Source organism: Girardinichthys multiradiatus, chromosome 19 (genome assembly GCF_021462225.1).
Source record: "Girardinichthys multiradiatus isolate DD_20200921_A chromosome 19, DD_fGirMul_XY1, whole genome shotgun sequence".
NCBI classification, from domain to species: domain Eukaryota; kingdom Metazoa; phylum Chordata; class Actinopteri; order Cyprinodontiformes; family Goodeidae; genus Girardinichthys; species Girardinichthys multiradiatus.
In genome coordinates, this window is record NC_061811.1 from 19,719,411 (window position 1) to 19,738,939 (window position 19,529).

General features: G+C 38.0%; 2 protein-coding genes across 3 annotated transcripts; both read right to left on the reverse strand.

Annotated features, from left to right (window-relative positions):
• Positions 1–5,607: 5,607 nt before the first annotated feature.
• On the reverse strand, positions 5,608–13,894 carry kcnk17 (potassium channel, subfamily K, member 17). Its single transcript, XM_047345923.1, has 5 exons — positions 13,679–13,894; positions 9,299–9,413; positions 6,261–6,427; positions 5,992–6,160; positions 5,608–5,904 (listed from the first exon to the last, which is right to left on the reverse strand). The coding sequence occupies exons 1-5, from the start codon at positions 13,892–13,894 to the stop codon at positions 5,654–5,656; spliced, it is 918 nt and encodes a 305-aa protein (XP_047201879.1). The 3' UTR covers positions 5,608–5,653.
• Positions 13,895–14,714: 820 nt separating this feature from the next.
• Positions 14,715–18,876, reverse strand: LOC124855819 (potassium channel subfamily K member 16-like). 2 transcript variants are annotated; one of them, XM_047345922.1, is made up of 5 exons: positions 17,827–18,876; positions 16,766–16,880; positions 16,515–16,681; positions 16,259–16,427; positions 14,715–16,073 (listed from the first exon to the last, which is right to left on the reverse strand). In XM_047345922.1, exons 1-5 carry the CDS (start codon positions 18,037–18,039, stop codon positions 15,862–15,864), a joined length of 876 nt encoding a protein of 291 aa, XP_047201878.1. In that variant the 5' UTR covers positions 18,040–18,876; the 3' UTR covers positions 14,715–15,861. The 2 variants fall into 2 exon arrangements, with proteins under 2 accessions (XP_047201878.1, XP_047201877.1); XM_047345921.1 differs by having other exon boundaries at positions 16,259–16,681.
• Between the last annotated feature and the right edge of the window lie 653 nt (positions 18,877–19,529).

Here is a 19,529-nt window from a genome sequence, read left to right on the forward strand (position 1 = left end):
CCACCACACTTTTCAGAATTTAACTTTGAAAACCATAGATGATTTCATTCCACCTTAGAGCCATAACCTACTTTGTGTTGGTCTCTCATATAAAATCCCAGTACGTTACATTGAAGTTGGTGGATATAACATGACGTGAAAAAGTCCAGAGATGTTTATACTTTTGCGGGATACTTGATAGATGGGCTCTGGAAGTTTAGGTTCATGCACCAGGTGGTGTCCCTAGAAGAGCAGTTACTCACATGGAGAATGTCTGGACATAGGCAACACTGTCTTTCCTCTCTCCTCACTAGCTGTGTGTGGTTATTTTTAAGAAGAATCACTATGTGCAGAGAGTTGTTGCAACTCATCATCTATGTAATCCATAAATACCTGGTTACTGCATCCACACGTCACCAGATTGTTGTACTGCATTTATAGTCTAATCTACATTCACGTCACTTTCCTTAAAATTGTTGCTCAGAAGATGCTTAGGTTCCTGAAAACAAGTTGGAATCTGACTTTTTAAGTGTCAGCTACTTATTATTTAACATAAAAAGACTTTGCAGCTGTCATTCAAGCCTTGCCTGTGACAATACATTTATTTACACATTTTTTTTCTGTGGTTAATATGCATGAAAATAACAGGGTAAAGATTCTTGCACATATGCAGTTCCCAATGAACCGTGGCCAGAAAGCTATGCGGCAATAAGCTGGACGACAGTCTCTTTTCAGTCCCTCTCCCCTCCTCCCCACCCCCACCCCAGTGTTTTCACAACCCCCTTAGGGAAATAAATAGAAAAACTTAACTGCCTTCTTCTGCAGTTTGGAATTTTGCACTTTCCCCCCAGATATTTCCCCTTTTTTCCACTAACCGAATGTGTCTTTCATTGATGTCCATCTGTCTAACACATTCTCAGTTTCCACTCCTGGTGCTTTCCGCCTGTCTTTGCCATGCACTCCTTAGAGTAGCCTGACTTTCTGATATATGAGCCTCAAGAAGCGTTTGCATTTGTGACTTGAGTGCCAAAGCACAAGTGCACACCAACCCTTCCTCTGTAGACTTTGAGTCAATGATATATTCAGAAAAACTTGCATTTGGACAAATTTAGGGTAAAAATAAATATTTTATTGTTGTAAAGATATATTGACTTTGTAGACATATTCAGTATAGTTAGGTTCTGTTATTCAAAGTACAATCTATGTTTGCTTCTTTGCCTCTGGTACAAATCTGTATTTCTAGTCTGCTGGCACAACACTGCCATCTAGTGGTTACCAAGATAATTTTAGCACAAATGAATTGCATAAATATGGATTTACATACGCTCACAGGCCACTTTATTAGGTACACCTTGCTAGTACCGGGTTGGACCCTCATTTGCCTTCAGAACTGCCTTAATCCTTCATGGCATAGATTCAACAAGGTACTGGAAACATTCCTCAGAGAGTTTGGTCCATATTGACATGATAGCATCATGCAGATGCTGCAGATTTGTCGGCTGTACATCCATGATGTGAATCTCCCGTTCCATCACATCCCAAAGGTGCTCTATTGGATTGAGATCTGGTGACTGTGGAGGCCATTTGAGTAACATGAACTCATTGTCATGTTCAAGAAACCAGTCTGAGATGATTCATGCTTTATGACATGGTGCGTTATCCTGCTGGAAGTAACCATCAGAAGATGGGTACACTGTGGTCATAAAGGGATGGACATGGTCAGCAACAATACTCAGGTAGGCTGTGGTGTTGACACGATGGTCAATTGGTACTAAGGGGCACAAAGTGTGCCAAGAAAATATCCCCCACACCATTACACCACCACCACCAGCCTGAATCGTTGATACAAGGCAGGATGGATCCATGCTTTCATGTTGTTGATGCCAAATTCTGACCCTACCATCTGAATGTCGCAGCAGAAATCGAGACTCATCAGACCAGGCAACGTTTTTCCAATCTTCTATTGTCCAACTTTGATGAGTCTGTGGGAATTGTAGCCTGAGTTTCCTGTTCTTAGCTGACAGGAGTGGCACCTGGTGTAGTCCTCTGCTGCTGTAGCCCATTCGCCTCAAGGTTCAAAGTGTTGTGCGTTCAGAGATGCTCTTCTTCAGGCCTTGGTTGTAACGAGTGGTTATTTGAGTAACGGTTGCCTTTCTATCAGCTTGAACCAGTCTGGCCATTCTCCTCTGACCTCTGGCATCAACAAGGCATTTGCGCCCACAGAACTGCGGCTCACTGGATATTTTCTCTTTTTCGGACCATTCTCTGTAAACCCTAGAGATGGTAGTGTGTGAAAATCCCAGTAGATCAGCAGTTTCTGAAAAACTCAGACCACCTCGTCTGGCACCAACAACCATGCCACGTTCAAAGTCACTTAAATCAAATTTCTTCCCCATTCTGATGCTCGGTTTGAACTGCAGCAGATTGTCTTGACCATGTCTACATGCCTAAATGCATTGAGTTGCTGCCATGTGATTGGCTGATAAGAAATTTGATTAACAAGCAGCTGGACAGGTGTACCTAATAAAGTGGCCGGTGAGTGTATGCTGCTGTGTTATGTTATATGTTACATCGGAGTACATGAGTAAATAGCATGCACAATAATAAAAGCATGAAAACAAATGTAAGTAGTTGAACACATTTTTCATAGTTTATCTGATAAATTGAAGCTTTAGTTTCAGGTCACTGTATTTTAAAATGTTGTACTCCTCTTTTTGGCTCAGTTTCCACTTTTACTGTAATTTTTGTACACTAGAAAGTCATGTTATCTGATTTTAGGTGTTTACTTAGTGTGTATACATTTTCGGAGGTGTTTTCCAAAAACAATGCATGCTTGATTTTGCCCCTGAGAACAGCTGTGGAACGCAGTGAGAAATAATTAGCTACATTTTCATATCGAACTGATAAAAAAAAAAGCATATTAAATACATAGCTCATTTCTTTTAATTTTATGGAGATGCCTTTCTTACATTGTTGATTTCACCATCTTTTTCAAACAACACAACAATTATTATAATCCTTTAAAAGAAAATATATAATAATTGATGCAAAACTAGACACGTCAACTTCTCTCTGTGAGTCGTTAATCATATTACGCAACATAACCATTCATCTTATATTTTAATCTGTTGGTTTTCAGGTAAGATTTGAATGTTTCATTTGACTTAGCCTGTTTTATAAGCTTAATGTGTCAAAGACTGCTGGCTTCCAAAGCCTTGGAGCTGGCAGATGATGAGTGTGTACTGCAAACAGACCCAGTGGAGATTTCCACTCTCCTCCAGCCTACTTCTACAACAGAAGCACATTTTTATTTCCCAACAGTATTTCTAAGCTGAAAAGTTGTCCTGCCTACCTTAACAATCACATTTTTCACAGTTTCACATTAGTGGAACCTTTTTTATATTTGTGAAATCACAAACAAATAGCATTTTTAAATGTTTCAATCATAACTGCCTATCATAAAAGCTCAAGTCTAACTAAAAGCACATTTTTATTCTTGAAATAAAAATGTCCTTAGCTGCTCTGTAAACGCATCCACAGAGTCCAAACTTCTCAGGAAGAGCGGCAGTGCAGCTTAGAAAGATCTGTCTCCTCAAGTTCTGAAGCAGATGTGGGGGACCACTAAGAGGTTTTCATTCAATGACCTCAGATTACGGGGAGAGGTATATATCTGAATCTAATTAGAAATATAGGAAGGAGACTGTTCATGTAAAGCTCTGAAGGTTAAGAATGACATTTTACAATGAAACCTAGATCTCACTGGCAGCCAGAGCAGTGACTTTAAAACATGGGTTATATGAGCTCATCTCTTTGAGTCAGTCAGTAGTCTTACAGCAGAGTTTTGGACAACCTGAAGACAAGCAACCTCCTATTCTTGAAACAAATAAACAAACCATTACAATAGTCCACTTGTGTAGGGACAAAATTATTTATTGTCACCTCAAGTTCACTTGTTGACACCATTGCTCTAAGTTTTGAGGCATTCCTTAAATAAAAAAAACAGTTTCTTATTATCTGTTTTAAATGATGCTCCAGGGAAAATTGCAATGTGTAATCAAAAATAACACCAACATTTCGGAGGCTACGCTTCTGCGAGAGCCCTAAATCAGTTGCAGTTTAATGACAGACGTGGCACTGTCTGGAGCAAAGTTTTAGTTTGGTCTGGGTTTAGCTGTAAATAGTTTTAATTCAACCACTGCTTAATGTTTGTCAAGCAGTTAATCAAAGAGGACAGTTTGTAAACCTTAGAAGATCTGGGGGGGGGGATATAGTTAAATATCATTGGCAAAAAGGTGATTAGAAACTAAAAACTAAACTGCTCCATTATCTGGCCTAAGAAATTAGGCCACATAGCAACTCTGAAGATTTAGATATAATCGGGTTTGTAGCCACACTAAAACTCCTACCAGATACATACCTTAGAACAAATCCCAAACATCAGATTTCTTAGTCTCTTATTCAGGATAGTATGATTAACTTTCAAAAACTGAGGAGAGGTTTATCAAGACCAGACATGTGTTTTCTCCAGAGTCTGCTGACATCATAACATCACTGATAACTGTAAGTGACAATGTCTTAGTGGAATGCATTTTACAAAAACCAGAATGTAAATGGTCATACATGTCATTTTTTTCAAGTAGGTTGTAAGTTCACTGAAAGATCTGACATAAAAGGGAGTTCGTAAAATTTCTATGTATTGTTGTATCCAAGTTGGGTTGTCTAAACTTTGGTTTCACAGTGGCTTCTTTAAAAAAGACGGAGAACATCCCAGTCAGAAGAGCAACATTAAAAAAGGTCCAAAAACTTCAACAAAATTACCTCTACCACTTGAAATGAATGATTGGATGGTGAATGGGTACTATTTAAAGATAAGGAAAGTGCCCACCAAGAATGTTTGAGAGCTCATTCTTAAAAAAAGTACTTTTTGTTTTCTTTATTAGCTCTCCTCTATTTCACTCTCTTTAAAAAGCCTAAATAAAGAGTAAAAAAAAACAGATTTTGGATTTGGTTTTGAAAAAAAAAAAATGAAAAAAAATATATATACGGTATATATATATATATAATTATATTCTCACTTTCTTAAAACTCTAAAAAAATATTTTTCTCTCATTCCTGTACACTCAAAGGAGGGAATCGCTAACTGCAGTATTTATGCTAGAATCGCCACTGACATGGTTTTTAATAATTTAAATCTATATTATTTTACACACTGTGGGTTTATATACAAATATTTGTTGCTGTTGTGTAAAATTTGTGAATATCATGAAGTGTACAAAAACACATTGTACAAAAGATTAGGTACCTTCTAAAACAGACCTAACTGATTAGATTTCTACTGATTATTTAGTTTTACCAAGATTTGGTTATGTCTTATTAAGAAGAGTGCACCATGTGCATGCAAGCTACAAACACAAACTGTATCTTCTCTGTGGAACATAATGAAACATGTTTTCTTATTTGGCTCACGGGCCACTCCTTTGCTCTGGAGAAAGACTATCAAAAACTTCACAACCTTTGATCATTCGCATATTAATGAATTGGCGGTTATGAAGAATTACAGTTTTTACAGCCTGATAACACACATGTACTTACAGTCTGTCACCAGTTCCTAAATCCTAAATGCAGGGCTAATGATTCTGTAACTGACTCACTAAAACCTTCACCTTGTTGTAGGCTACTGAGTTATTGGAGGCTTCTTGATGTCATTGTCATCCTCCACTTGAGTTTCAGGGCTGTTGTCCTCTGCACTGCTGGACTCTTCCTGAGTCTTTCCACCACAGCAGCCCTTCTTCAGATAGGCGTTAAGTCGCTCCAGGATGTCGATGGAGTGGTTGATGAGCAGAGCAAGCCAGGCCATACCAAAAAAGATCCACGAGGCTATGAGTACACTGTACCAGTCAGGGTAGTCTTTATCTGGATTATTATCTGGAAGACACATTAAAGAACTGTGTCTTTCAGGGAATAAAGGTTAAAACAGTCAGAGGATGTTTGGGATTTTGGGCTTTACTATACCTGCAACAAAATCCCCAAAACCGATGGTGCTGAGGGTGATGAAGCAGTAGTAGATGGCCTCGGAGTAGGTCCAGCCCTCATGCTGCTGGAACACAAGCATGGGCATGATGAAGAAGAGGAGGGCACCACAGATGTAGCAAAACATGTGGACACAAAACCTGGTGCACCCCTGAAGTAATACCAGGCAGAGAGAACAGTGATATTAGTCACACTCCAAAGAACCAAAAAAAAAAAAGAAAAACTTCTTTTATCCTCATAATTTTGCTTGCCTTTCGTCTAGATTTGCCTTCTAGGAAGTCTGATAGGTTCCTTTCCACTGCCAGCATGTACTTTCCCACTCTGCTGAGCACCACCACGTTGAGAGGAATCCCAAAGAGTGCAAAGAAGACGCAGAAGATCTGACCTACTGTTGAGGTGGGACTCATGTTTCCGTAACCTGTAAAAATGGAAACGATACAATATCTCACCTTGGTTTGATGGAAGATGAACTGCTTTAACTATGCAATAATAGTAAATAATAATTAAAACTAAGTCTACCCCATGGTCCATAAGCCTTTAACATAGGTCCTGTGGTTGCAAAACAAGCCCCTATTATCAACGCTCTAACAACATGCTTAACAGATGCTCTGTTGTATTTATGCTGATATGCCATTTTGTTTTTTCTAAATATGCAGCTGTGGATTATAACCAGACATCACTACTTTCGTGTCATATTATTAAAGGACTGGAACTCAATGTTCCATGAGTGTTGTGGTTAATTTAAATGCAAGGTTGGAAACTTAAGTTCGTGTTGCCATGTTCTATTTAGAGAGAACAGTCTACCTTCTTGCAACCCATCCAAACAAGCCATAGTTGTTCAGTGTGTGTCAAATTATCTTCTGATAAACCTCAACATTTACCACGCCGAGACTGTAAAGTCTGACATGGAGCTATTGGGTTTCAGTCATTTACTTGAGCATTACATAGTCTGACCTTGGAGTGATTGTGCTTGGAGGCCCATTCCTGGGAAAACTGGAAACTGTCCTTTCATGCTTTGCAAAACCATTCAGGTCCCTTAAGCCTTTTCAAAATTTATCAAGTTATAACCTCAAACTATAATATATTTCATTGGGAAACTTTTGGGATAGGTAAACACACAGCCTGTAAAAATTTGTGCACAGCCATGTTTTGGTAGGTTTGCAGTGGTGCCATACTCTTTCTTTTTTTGGATAATGGATTGAACAGTCCTCTGTGAGATGTTCAAAGCTTGGGATGTTGTCTAATAACATAACTATGCCTTATACTTCTCCACACCTTTATGCCTGAATCTGTCTGTTGTGTTATTTGGTCTTCATGATGCTGTTTGTTTGTTTTTTCATAAGCCAGTTGGTTGCACTTGATTTTATTTAGCGGTATCACAGTAAAAGGGGTCTCAATATGTATGTGTGGCACACTTTTTAGAATTTGTCTCATTTATCTTCTATATCACAAATATGGGTTAGGGTTAGGGTTAGGGTTAGGGTTACACAAACAAATCTCAATAAAACACTTGAAAGTTTGTGGCTGTAACATGACAAAATATGCAAAAAGTTACAGAGTATTATTACATTTTCCTGGAAGTGTTTTCCATTTGTGAATAATATTTCTTAGTGTAGAATGAGGAACTTTAAATTGTTCAGAAGTGGCCTTATAATCCTACCCAGATGAATGGGCAGCAACCTTCTTACTTTCTTGAAGATTGTTGCTGCAGTCTTTCCGTCTTGGTGTTGTGTAACTAACATCTTTATGTTCCATACTAGCAAACAGACGTGTTTTCAGCTGTCTGTGGCAAGCAGAGAAAGAAGCAGCAGGGGGCATCAAGACAGGTGGTAGTAGAAGAGGTTGGGACTGTTGTCCATGGGGCATGGTTGGCAGTACTGGTGATCACTGGGACCCAAGAGCGAAGATCTTGGCCAGGGCTCTATGGTGATAATTCTAAATATTCTCCAGTGCTTTTTGGGTAACACTTAGAGACAAGACCCATTCCCATGCCCAGGTACTCAGATGAATCACCACTTCCAAAAGCCACTATAGTGAACTAGGGGTGGCCAGGAGCTGGTGATATACGGCAGCGATGACTCTGAACCTCTTAAAATTTCATTCTACTTGGTCCAGTGGTGGCTGGATTCTTCTGTTATGATTTGTGAGGAGCTGAAGTATGGCGAGTTGAAAAATTTAATTACATCAAAAGATAATAACTTAAATCATGGCACAAGGAAAACTGGACAAGGAGCATGGATAGAGGAACAGGCAGAACAACATGGAAGGAACAGGCATGGTAACAGAGGAACAAAAGAATCCAGTGGAGGACAATATAACCCAGAGAGCTCATATACTGAGGGAGGAGTGGAGAATGACATTGGATACAGGTGTGTCAATCAGGGGATATGCAGAGTAGCTAAGGAAGGAAGGTAAGCAGGAAGACTGAGAAAGGGAAACTAATTAACAGGGAAGCTAAACTAAGACACAGGGAAACTCTTAACCAGGGAGAAAGACAAATACTCACCCAAGAGGAATAAACTAGAACACACAGTGAACAGAATGCAGGAATAAACTAAAAAGCTAAACACTAAAAAAAATTAACTGATAAGGCAAAAACTAACTGCCATTAATGAACACACCAAAATGAATAGAGCATGACAAGAATACAGAACATAAATAACGAACAGAAAAATGGTAAAAACACCCAAGGATCATGGGTAATACTCTTTATTAAAAGAGACATTAAATTGTAATAAATAAAAAAAGTTCAATTAACAAATCTGTTGTTAAATATGTTTTAATACCAGTGCATACAACTGGTTTGGCCGGTTCGAACCCCCGCTCTGTCCATCTCAGTCGTTGTGTCCTTGGGCAGACACTTCACCAGACTTGCCTGCTGATGTTGGTCAGAGGGCTTGATGGCACCTTTGTACAGCAGCCTCACATCTGTCAGTCTGCCCCAGAGCAGCTGTGGCTACATTGTAGTCCACCACTGTCAGCGTGTGTATGAATGGCTGAATGACTGATTGTAGTGTGAAGCACTTTGAGGTCTCTGGGGACTTGATAAAGTGCTATACAACTTCAGGCCATTTACCATTTAAATTAATTATTTCTCTGGCTGTATTTATAAACCTAATAATCTTGACTGAGTGTTCTAAACATCATCATCTAGAAACATTGCTTATAATGATGTCCTTCTTTTGAGATTCAATTTCAATATCAAAATAAAGGTTAAAATAACTGCACCAGTTATCTTTTTCCTCAGGTTATAATTCATAAGAACTGTTTAAAAATATGTGACTCTGACCTATAGTTGTGACCACAGTGGCAGCAAACACAGCTGAGCTGGTGAATTTCCAGAAACCATCTGTGGTTTGGTTGTATTTCAAACTCAGACCAGCCTTTGATGCACGTTGAACAACCTAAAAGAGAAAAGAGAAAAACTGGAATTTGAATATATAAAGCATTTATCTGTTGAACTAGGGCCAGACTTTATGAATTTAATGTGACTGCTGTAAACTGTAATTTACCTTACTTTTATGCCACCTTGGAGCAAAACTGCTCAATAAATCACAGCCACCAGCACCCCACAGAGAAATATCATCTCTGATTTGTGCTCAGAGTTCAGAACCAAAGTGAAACATTACAATTACTGTATATAACGGGCTCAAAGTTTGTAAAACGTAATGTGAAGCAATGCACTCACTCTCTCACTCACATTGGTGACTTTTCAAGCAACCACGCAGAGACCTGATTTAAGTCTTAGAGCTGTATGCTTGTTCTCTGGAGAAATTTGGATTTGTTATAACACAATGCAAATCACTCTCTCTCCCATTACACGACAGAGCATTCACCTGTTCAGTGGTTTTAGGTTATTTTATAAGTCTGTGAAAAGAAATTGGTGGAGAACTTTGCTATTGAATGACTCCTTCCCGGCCTGACTCATGCAAGCAAAGCAGAGCTAAAAGTTTCCACAAGATATTTGCATAAAAGGGGGTGCCTGTTTGTTATTACATGCTTTTTGCATTTTTTTTTTTTTCATTTTGGGCTGATTGTTTGGATTTGACATCAGATTGTTTGACATCAGTGGATTGTTTGAAAACGTTTTGTCCGCTCCTGAACTTTGTTCTAAAACTTTTCTTCGTTTTCCCAGTTTTTACAGGGCTCAAATTAAAATCCCTACATTTATATGTGAAATGTATTTTAGTTCAACAAAACCACATTTTTGCAACTATAATAAATAAACTATCAATTTGATTTTGTGATGTAGACATTTTCATGTCTCCTTTTTGAATTATAATGAAACAAATTATTTGATTGTGTACTGAAATACTGCTCATATCCCAGTACCTCAGAAATACAGATGTGTTTACATCTGCAAGGCTGATGCCTGAATTAGCAATTTAATGATTTCAACAATTTTTAAAGCATGTAGACAAGGGTTTTATTTTATCATTCTCCTGTGAGAAACCTTTTTTTTCCCATATTTTCACCCTTCCTTTTAGTTTAATTTGTATTTCACAGGATGTAACAGTCCATTAAGATGTAAACTGAGTATAGCTAATGAGTATTTTAATAGTATTTTAATAGTTTCTGAAATGAAGGGAACGGTCAGCTGCTTTGTATTCTGCTGGTCATAAACACCTTTCTCTGCATCTGTGTTTTTTCAAACCAGTTTAAGTATCTATCCCATCCAAAACCAAAATTATTTTACTTCTCTGCAATCTAGATATATTTCCATTCCAAAGTCTAGCTCAGTCCCTGTCTTGGTATCAAACTGTGTCTGTGAAGCCAGACAGAAGTCTACTGAAATAAACATGGCCCACAAGGGAAAAGGTTGCCTTGATGGTGGAATGTGTCTCTCTATTCACCTTGTGCTGTTCGTGGCTGCACTTTTAGTTAAAATGAAGCCCAACTTGTTGCTTCATCCAGTGTGATTTCAACATGCACCCAAAGTGAATCTGGATCTTTCCTGAAAACTGTGGTTCAGTTTTGATCTTTTTACCAACAGACAAGGAACAAAGATAAATGTAGCTAATGAATCTAAATTGGAAACTTTGCTGTGGTTGGGCTATGACTAATTACCAGAGAGGAAATAGATTTCTGTATTTATTTTATGTGATTTTGATTTCAGTACCAACAGGTATTGTAGTTACATCTTTGTAGTTTATGACTTAGTTAATAACTCATCAGTGCCTTCCCCAGATCATTTAATCAATGACAACCTACAACAGAATATTTCCACTACAAAGTATTCCAGTGTCAGTTCCAACTTTATTTATATGGTAGTTTACATCAAACTGCCCCAAAGTGCTGCACAGCAAGAAAATTGTCAAATACACAATTACTTTGAATTTTACTCCAATAGAGTTTAATTCTGTTCAGAAATGCAATGATTTTGTTTCACATATTGAGTCAAAGATTGGCAGAATTAGAAACAGTGTGTTGCTAACACAATCTCTGGTTCGTACACCTATCCGGTCATGCAAATCTCTCAATCTAATATATCTTTCTCTGATTTCCTTCCAGTAAACAGCCATGAGCTAGAAGAAATCATACACCAATTAAGCTCCGCAACTAGTGCCTTAGACCCCATTCCCACCAAGTTCTTCAAAAATGTCCCTGGTTGTTTGGTGGATGATGTGACTGACATTGTCAATGCCTCTTTAACCTCTGGAATTTTCCTTGCGCTCTTAAACATGCTCTTGTAACACCATTGCTAAAAAAAAAGAATACATTGGACCCAGTTTCCTAAAATAATTAGAAACCCACTTATAATCTACCATTTCTAGGGAAAAAAACTGGAAAAAGTGGTATATCAACAACTTAATATGCATTTAATCCAAACAGTTAATTTGGTATTTTCCAGTCTGTGCTTAGAACCAATCATTTTACAGAAACAGCACTGGTTAGAGTTGTTAACGATCTGAAAATAAAATCTCTGTCTTGATTTTCCTTGACCTTAGCGCATCTTTGGACACAGTTGAACACACTATACTTCCTAAGCGTCTTGAACATCTTATGGGTCTAAATGGTCCTGTTGTTAATTGGTTGTCCTCATATCTCATAGAACATTTTCTTACCATTAATAGCTTTGAATCAGACAGGGTTAACATTGATTATGGTGTTCCTCTCCTGTTGAATTTACATATGCTTTCCCTTGGTTCCATTATTAGACACCATGGTATCTCTTGCCATTCATATGCCAATGATACACAGCTGTACATATCTGTCTTTGCTGATAACATGAGCCCTGTTAACAAGCTTCTTGAATGCCTCTCTGGTGTTAAAAAGCGGTTGTCCAGGAATTTTTTACAGCTGAATGAGGACAAAACTGAGATACTTCTTGTAGGTTCTGACAATCTAAAAAACCTCATTTATCCTCTTTGTCAGCTAAACCACATGAACAAGTTAAGAGCCTAGGTAAGACTTTAGACTGTAACCTCAGTTTTCAAAAACACATCCATAACACATCACTGTCTGCATTCTATCACTTCAGGATATTTTTTTTAATTAGATCCCTCTTATCACAATCTGACTTAGAAAAACTGATTCATGGCTTAATCACTAGTAGATTAGGCTACTGTTATGCACTTCTTGCTGGAGCATAAAACAGTAGCTCAATAAACGTCAGCTGACCCAAAATGCTGCAGCCAAGCTTTTAACCAAAACAAAAAAGGTTGAGCATGTCACTACTGTGTTGAAATCTCTTCACTAGCTACCAGTTAAACAGATAATTGATTTTAAAATATTTATTAAAAAAATTTTAACTTCAAAGTTTTAAATGGTCTACCCCTTCCTTATTTTTCTGAGATGCTTATTATATCCCTGACAGGACATTAAGATCTTCCTGTAAGCATCTTCTGGTTATACCAAGAATCAATTCTAAATTAGCTTTTGGCTCCTTTAGTCATTATAGTCAAGTTCTCTGGAATTCCCTTCCTCAACATCTAAGATTAGTTTCAACATTTTCCAGCTTTAAAAGCAAACTTATTCATTTAGGACATATTTATTTTCTCAAGCCTTTTGTAAGACCTATGTTGTTAGCTTTGGAATTCCTTATCTTTCCTGTTTTTCCTACCTTTACATCATTCTTGATTTTATGGTACTTGAATTGTGCTGCCTGTTTTATTATGTGCATGTATTTACTTTTAGCCCATTGAGTCTGTGATTATCATGTGAAATGGGCTTCATAAACACATTTGACTTGACTCATGCAAAAGCATAGCAACATCTGATCAGTACTGATTTCAAATAAATTTCACCTTTATAATAGTGCAGCTGCATGGCTGCAAGATTGTTCTGGTTCCTTAATAATCAGCTTACTGTCTGTGTTTCTCCAGACAATGAAACCAGAACCTAAGCCCAGAGATGAGTGTCATTAGAACTCTGATTGGGCTCTACATCTGGTTATTCTAACCTTAATACTGTGTAATAACCAAGACCTTCATGGTACGTAGGAACACAGTGCATTCCAGTTTGTTTTTGCATTAATACAGCAACTTGCAACTTCACACATCTCCAGGTTAGGAAGGACTGACTGATCTAAAAGGACAATTGATCTACAAGCCTAGCGTTTGCATGTCTATATAAAACTTTATTATTATATATTGTTATATATTACATATTATTATATATTATTTTAAGTGATTATTTCATCATATTCACCTACTTCTGAGTACCTTACCTGAGCCACTTCCTCTAGACCTTCTTGGTTCAGACAGCTGTACGTCGTAAGCAACATCTGTTTGTGAAGGAGTAACTGGGTGAAATCCTTCCGTCCGAGCTCTCCTTCCAGTTTCCAGAAAATCACGCCACCGATCAGCACGTAGGTCACGTAAACCAAGCCGAGCATGAGAATGGAGGGCACCCGGGCCAGATTAAACATCTCCTTCACTCCCATCTTGGCCTGGTGGTCCAAATTCTGGACAGTTTTAGCCCAGATCCTTAGCCTCTGCAGTCATTTGCAGAGAGCAGTGAGGGTTTATGTGCCGGATTCACATTGCAAGCAAATTAACCTTTCCCATGCAATACTGTTTAAATCACTACAGTGGCCTGGCATGCAAATCCAGAGGAGCAAAATAAGGTGAGGGAGACACAGCAGCACAAGTGAGAATGCACAATGTCTTAAAAAAATCACTAAACTTTGAAATTGTCTACATTTTGTGACATTACAACCAAAGTATTCAATTAAAAGTTTTTGGGATTTTATGTGATAACCGAGCCCCGTTTACTCTAATACCCATAAATAATTTGTAGTGTCACCAGTTGTCTTCAGAAGTCTCCTAACACAGCAAAGAGGTTAGAGAAGTTTAAAGAAGAGTTAGTTCATAAAAATATTCCAAGCTTCTCACAGAGCAAAACTTGATCATCCACCTAAAATGACAAACAAGGCATAGAAAGCATTATTCAGAGAAGCAGCCAAATGCCCTTAGTGACTCTGGTGGAGCTGCAGAGATCCATAGCTCAGGTAGAATCAGTAGGAAGGACCAAGATGAGTCAACAAATTGTGACATTTTTGGTCAAGATAAAAAAATACTGGGTGTTGGGGTGGACACCATGGTAAAACATGGGGTAGGCATTATAATGCTGAGGGGATACATTTCTTCAGAGCTGATGGGAACATATATGTGTCATGAGTTGTGGTGGTAGGGACTGGACCAAAATACACACAGTAACTCTGGAGCAGCATGGTTAGTGGAAATGATTTAATAATGGAAACAAAAATTTTTATAATTTACAGCCAAGCACAAGGAGAACTGGCAGAGAGGAGCCAGTGTGGAAAAACTGGCCAGGAAAGGAACGGAGAAAGATGCAGGTAAATGGAAAAACCCAGCTGGGAACAATGAGAAACAGAGAGTTTAAATATTGAGGGAAGAGTGGAGAAGAGATTTAGTGCAGTTCATATTTTCACCAATAAGGTGAAACTATGAAACAATTGAGACAAGGAAAAGGCAGAGGGAGCTGAGGCAAAGAAAGAGTAATTACCACAAGAGATGAACAAAGATAAAAGGAAAGACTGACTAAAATACACAGGGACTAGATCACAGGAATTAACTCTGAAAATATAAAACATAATGAACAACAGGGACATTTTGAAATGATAACCATAAGCTCAAACCTTAGGATTGTGATAAAATGTAGATAACTGTTTTATAAATGGCTCAGTCCTAAATCCAATTGAGAATCTGTGGCAAGACTTAAACATTGCTGTTTACGGACACCTTCTATGCAATCTGACTGTGACTATTTAAAAAAAAAAAGTCTAAAACAAAAATCCCAACAAAATACATTAAAGTTTGTGACTGTAACATGATAAATGTGGAAGAGCTAAAGGTGTACAAACACTTCTGCAAGGCATCCTAAATGAACACCGATGTGCTTTTAGTTGCTTTTCATATAAGGCAGTGACAGACGAGGGCTATCCTCCTTTTTTTCCACCTCGCATCACCATCCTGATTAATGTGTTGGTTTAAGATAGCCGTCCGTGCTCAATTCGCCGGAGTTTTCCATCAGCACACAAGCACAGATGTGAACTGACATCAATGAACACACACACATATAGGTGACATGTTGCCATGAAATAACACCTCAGATCTGAGCGTCCTGTTTGAACATCTAATCATACTGGTGGGAATTAGAAGAGCACAAGAAGTAAACAAACACCAATCTGAGAATGGAAAAACAAACCATTCCTGATCAAACAGGCTTTCACATTGAGGTAGAACACAACACATCACAAATATATGTACATATAAAAACATTTTTGCCTCCTTTTATAATAGGAAAGAGCTTACAGAAAAAAAAGAAAACTAAATGGAGTATTTAACAGTAGATCAATATAATTTGGGAATATTTGAATGCCCATAGTCAGATCTTTGATGTGACTTCTAGTTTACTGGAAGACACCTCTTTGTCCTCCTCATCATGCTTCTTAAAGCCTGGATGAGTCAGAATAACCAAGTTTTCCATGATCCTCACGCCCATGTTAAGGATAAGAGCAAGCCAAGCGAGCGCAAAGATGATCCAAATGCCTGCGAGGCTGCGGTACAGTGAGATGTAGTCCTTCCCTGGGTCGGTGCCTTTAAGCAGAAACAAGTCAGAACATGTTAAGTGAGTTTCTCTGAGCTCAGACATGAATCTTCTAATGCTTCACTGATTTATACAACAAACTGAGACCGGGAAGCTTTATGGAGACAACAGGCGACCGCTGCGGCCGTTCCAGCACCTTAGGGTTAAGGTTGGTTTGTTTGCCCTCTCTACTCACCCACCACATAATCTCCAAAACCAATGGTGCTAAGGGTAATGAAGGCAAAGTAGAAGCCCTCTCCAAATGTCCAGCCTTCAACATAACTGAACAACAGAGGAGGGATGATGAGAAACAGCAGGCTGCCGGTGATGAAGAACAAACTCACTGCCAGGGCTTCCACTGCTCTCTGGGCCAGAACAACACTTGATTTAGCCATCACACACAAGTATGAGTTAGACACTGCATTACAGAGCAAACAAAACCACATCAGCACCTTGTGAGGAACAACAGCCACCATCCCTGTCTCTAATCGACCCAGATGGATGGTGAGACACTTGCCCAGCTGTTTGAGGAAGGCCAGGTTCAGAGGAATGCCACACAGTGCGTAAAACACACAAAAAACCTGACCGGACATAGTGCTCGGAGAGAGGTTACCATAACCTGTGAATCACACAAGGAGATAAAGATCATATTTGAGAAAAACTGCAGAGCTGAAAGGGTTAAAATGTTAATCTAGCTGTTTACCGATGGTTGTAACAACTGTGCCTGCAAAAAAGAAGGAGCTGCTGAAATCCCAGTTACTGGGGTTTGTTGAGTTGCCGGAGGGGTTCACTCCCTTTTCCCAGGCATACAAAATTACCTGCAGACACATAAAACATAAATCAGCAATGACTGGTATGCTTAAATAGAAATATTCTTGTATAACAGAAACATGTTTAGATGCTTGATTGTGAATTTAACACTTAAGGAAACAGTGTTTGGAATCTGCAAAAAAATTTTCATTATTACATGAATTTCTTTTAGAACAATGTAATTTTTTAAATATGAATTAGGACAACATATGTTCTTCTGTTGGGTTTCAGTTTATCTCATTTAGTATAAGAATACATCTGCATTTGTCAGGGTTAATTACATTAGATGTGGTAGGATTTAAAGGTTTTTAATAATTTTATGGCTTAAACAACTAAAAGATAAAAATGTATTTTATTTTACTCAAGTAAAATTGAATAAATTCCTATAAATGCTATAATACCTTTTGCAAAGTAACCAATGACTATTTAAAGACAAATCAGATAAAACCACTAAAAAACAAGAGGTAAACAATGGTAACAAAAGATAATAAAATCTAAATTAAAAAAAATAACTAGTCAAAATATATACATCATTAAGAGTCACAAAATGAGTATAAGTCATTACAGTGGAATAACATATTTTATTTTAGATATATCAATTTAACAGATGTTTACTGTTGGCAAACCCATTCAAATATCAGAATTAAACCAGTTTTAGAAAAACTCTTTGGGTAACAGGAGTAATTATTTTGCCACGTGTTATAAATTATTACACACTTATTGATTTATCAACCTAGTTACTGTAAAACCATTTATTGCAGTGAACCTGACCTGATTGATTGTTCAGCTTTACAAACCAAATCTAACATATATTTACATAATGAATTAGTTCTATTTGTACAAGACCGAAGCCTTTTGTCAAACAAATTGAAAAATACTTCTAAGGCCCCCAATTTTACCATTTCCTAACTTTAAGCAATATTAAAAATTAATACAAAAAAATCTAATGGAAACCTGAACAAACTTCTCCAAGGCAGGACCATCCAAGCAGGTGTAATTTGTCAGGAAATTCAGCTTCTCCAGCTGGAAGTGGTTTCGGTTGTTGCTCTCAGCTTCTCTCTCCAGCATCTGGAAGATGATAGCCCCAATCAGCAGGTATGTGAAGTGGGCCAGAATTAAAAGTGCCGTCCAGTTCACCTTGACCCGCACCTTCTGAAACCACGACATCTTCCCTCACCAGCACCAAAAAAAGACAACAATGGTAGCGCTTAAGCTCCGAAAATATTTACTTTGAAAAGGAGGAAGATTGAATTTCTAAGTTAGATATCTACTGTAAAGGTCTCCAAATAGATGTCCTGTTACGTAAGAAAGAGGCATTATTCATGAAAAAATAGAATATTGTGAAAAAAGCAGTTCTGCTGAACATCACAGCTGCTGAGGATGATGTTGTATCTCTCTGAACGGTAATGTCTTCTGTCTGATTGGTCAGAGCAACTTAGGTGTTGATTTGTGGGTTGCCGAGGTAGCGGCCAACCTCTTTTCCTCCATTAGCGAACGACATCTGGCCCCAAGCTTTCCACTGTTTCCATTAATAAGGAAGCAGTGGCAGTATCTTGTCAGCAGAACAAAAGTTAATGTTTTACCTGCTTTTTACTGGTTGTTAGGGCACCCTCAGATGCAGGGAGCCCATGCCAGTCTCCTCCTTTGGGATCTGGAGGTTGGAGGTGTTTTAAGTGGATTGGAACAAGGAGCCACCTCAACAAAGTCTAGTCTGGAAAGAAAACCTCTTAGATGCTGTTAGAGGTTCAGCTGCAAGCAGGACAATGACCCTAAAACTACAGCCAGAACTACAATATAATGATATAGATCAACACATACTGTATTCATGTTTTGGAATGGCCCAGTTAAAGTCCAGAGCTAAATCCAATTGGGAATCTGTGACTTGAAAACTGAACTTTACAGATTCTCTTCATAAAATTTGACTGAACCTAAGATGTTTTGCAAGAAACAATGGGCACAAATTTCAGTTTCTAGATATGTGAAGCTGGTAGAGATGTAGTTCTGAAAAACATTAGCACAAATGCCAGGCATAATTTTCACATTTTCTTTCCAGTTTAAATTCTTAGTTTTCTACAAATCAGCTAGAACAGTCTCCACACGTTTTCCATCACATCTGGAGCCAAGGCTGTCCATCGTCATATGAAACACGTTGTAAATATTACTGCACTACAAACCAGGAACCAAATAACGCTTAAAAATCATTTTTAGGAGCAAATCTGATGAAGATCTTTAATGATTTTAAAGTATGCGTGAAAATATATTAACTCTGGAGTCACAGTTGATTGTACATCCTGGTGATTGCTTGAAGACTTTCCAAATGATCAAAGAGTTACAGTGCTTTGGAAAAAGTAGGTTAAAACCATTTTCTATTTTGTCATGCACAAAATGTGTTAAGCAGGTGACATATTTTTATTTGTATCTCTGACTGTTCCAAAACATGCAGAACATTGCTAAGTCTACTTTACTTTGGATGATGATGCTTCTATGTTCTCACCACATCCTACATGATTAATTAAAACATTGCTGGATAGCAGTAAATTTAGAAAACCTTATTCTGTGAGAAGGTAAATTTGTGTCCCTGCTATTTTCCACAACCTCAAGATGCCCTCATGTGACCTCACTGCTTTCTATTAACATCTAGCCATTGACTGTGATGC

Excerpts from the sequence above, each read along its gene's own strand:
- kcnk17 (XM_047345923.1), bottom strand. The coding sequence starts at position 13,894 with ATGGGAGTGAAGGAGATGTTTAATCTGGCCCGGGTGCCCTCCATTCTC. Across the intron at positions 6,428-9,298 it reads CACTGTGGTCACAACTATAG|GTTACGGAAACATGAGTCCC; the intron begins GTCAGAGTCACA and ends CCATTTTTACAG. Across the intron at positions 5,905-5,991 it reads TTTTGGGGATTTTGTTGCAG|ATAATAATCCAGATAAAGAC; the intron begins GTATAGTAAAGC and ends TGTGTCTTCCAG.
- LOC124855819 (XM_047345921.1), bottom strand. The coding sequence starts at position 18,039 with ATGTCGTGGTTTCAGAAGGTGCGGGTCAAGGTGAACTGGACGGCACTT. Across the intron at positions 16,682-16,765 it reads CACAGTTGTTACAACCATCG|GTTATGGTAACCTCTCTCCG; the intron begins GTAAACAGCTAG and ends TGTGATTCACAG. Across the intron at positions 16,074-16,258 it reads TTTTGGAGATTATGTGGTGG|GCACCGACCCAGGGAAGGAC; the intron begins GTGAGTAGAGAG and ends TTCTGCTTAAAG.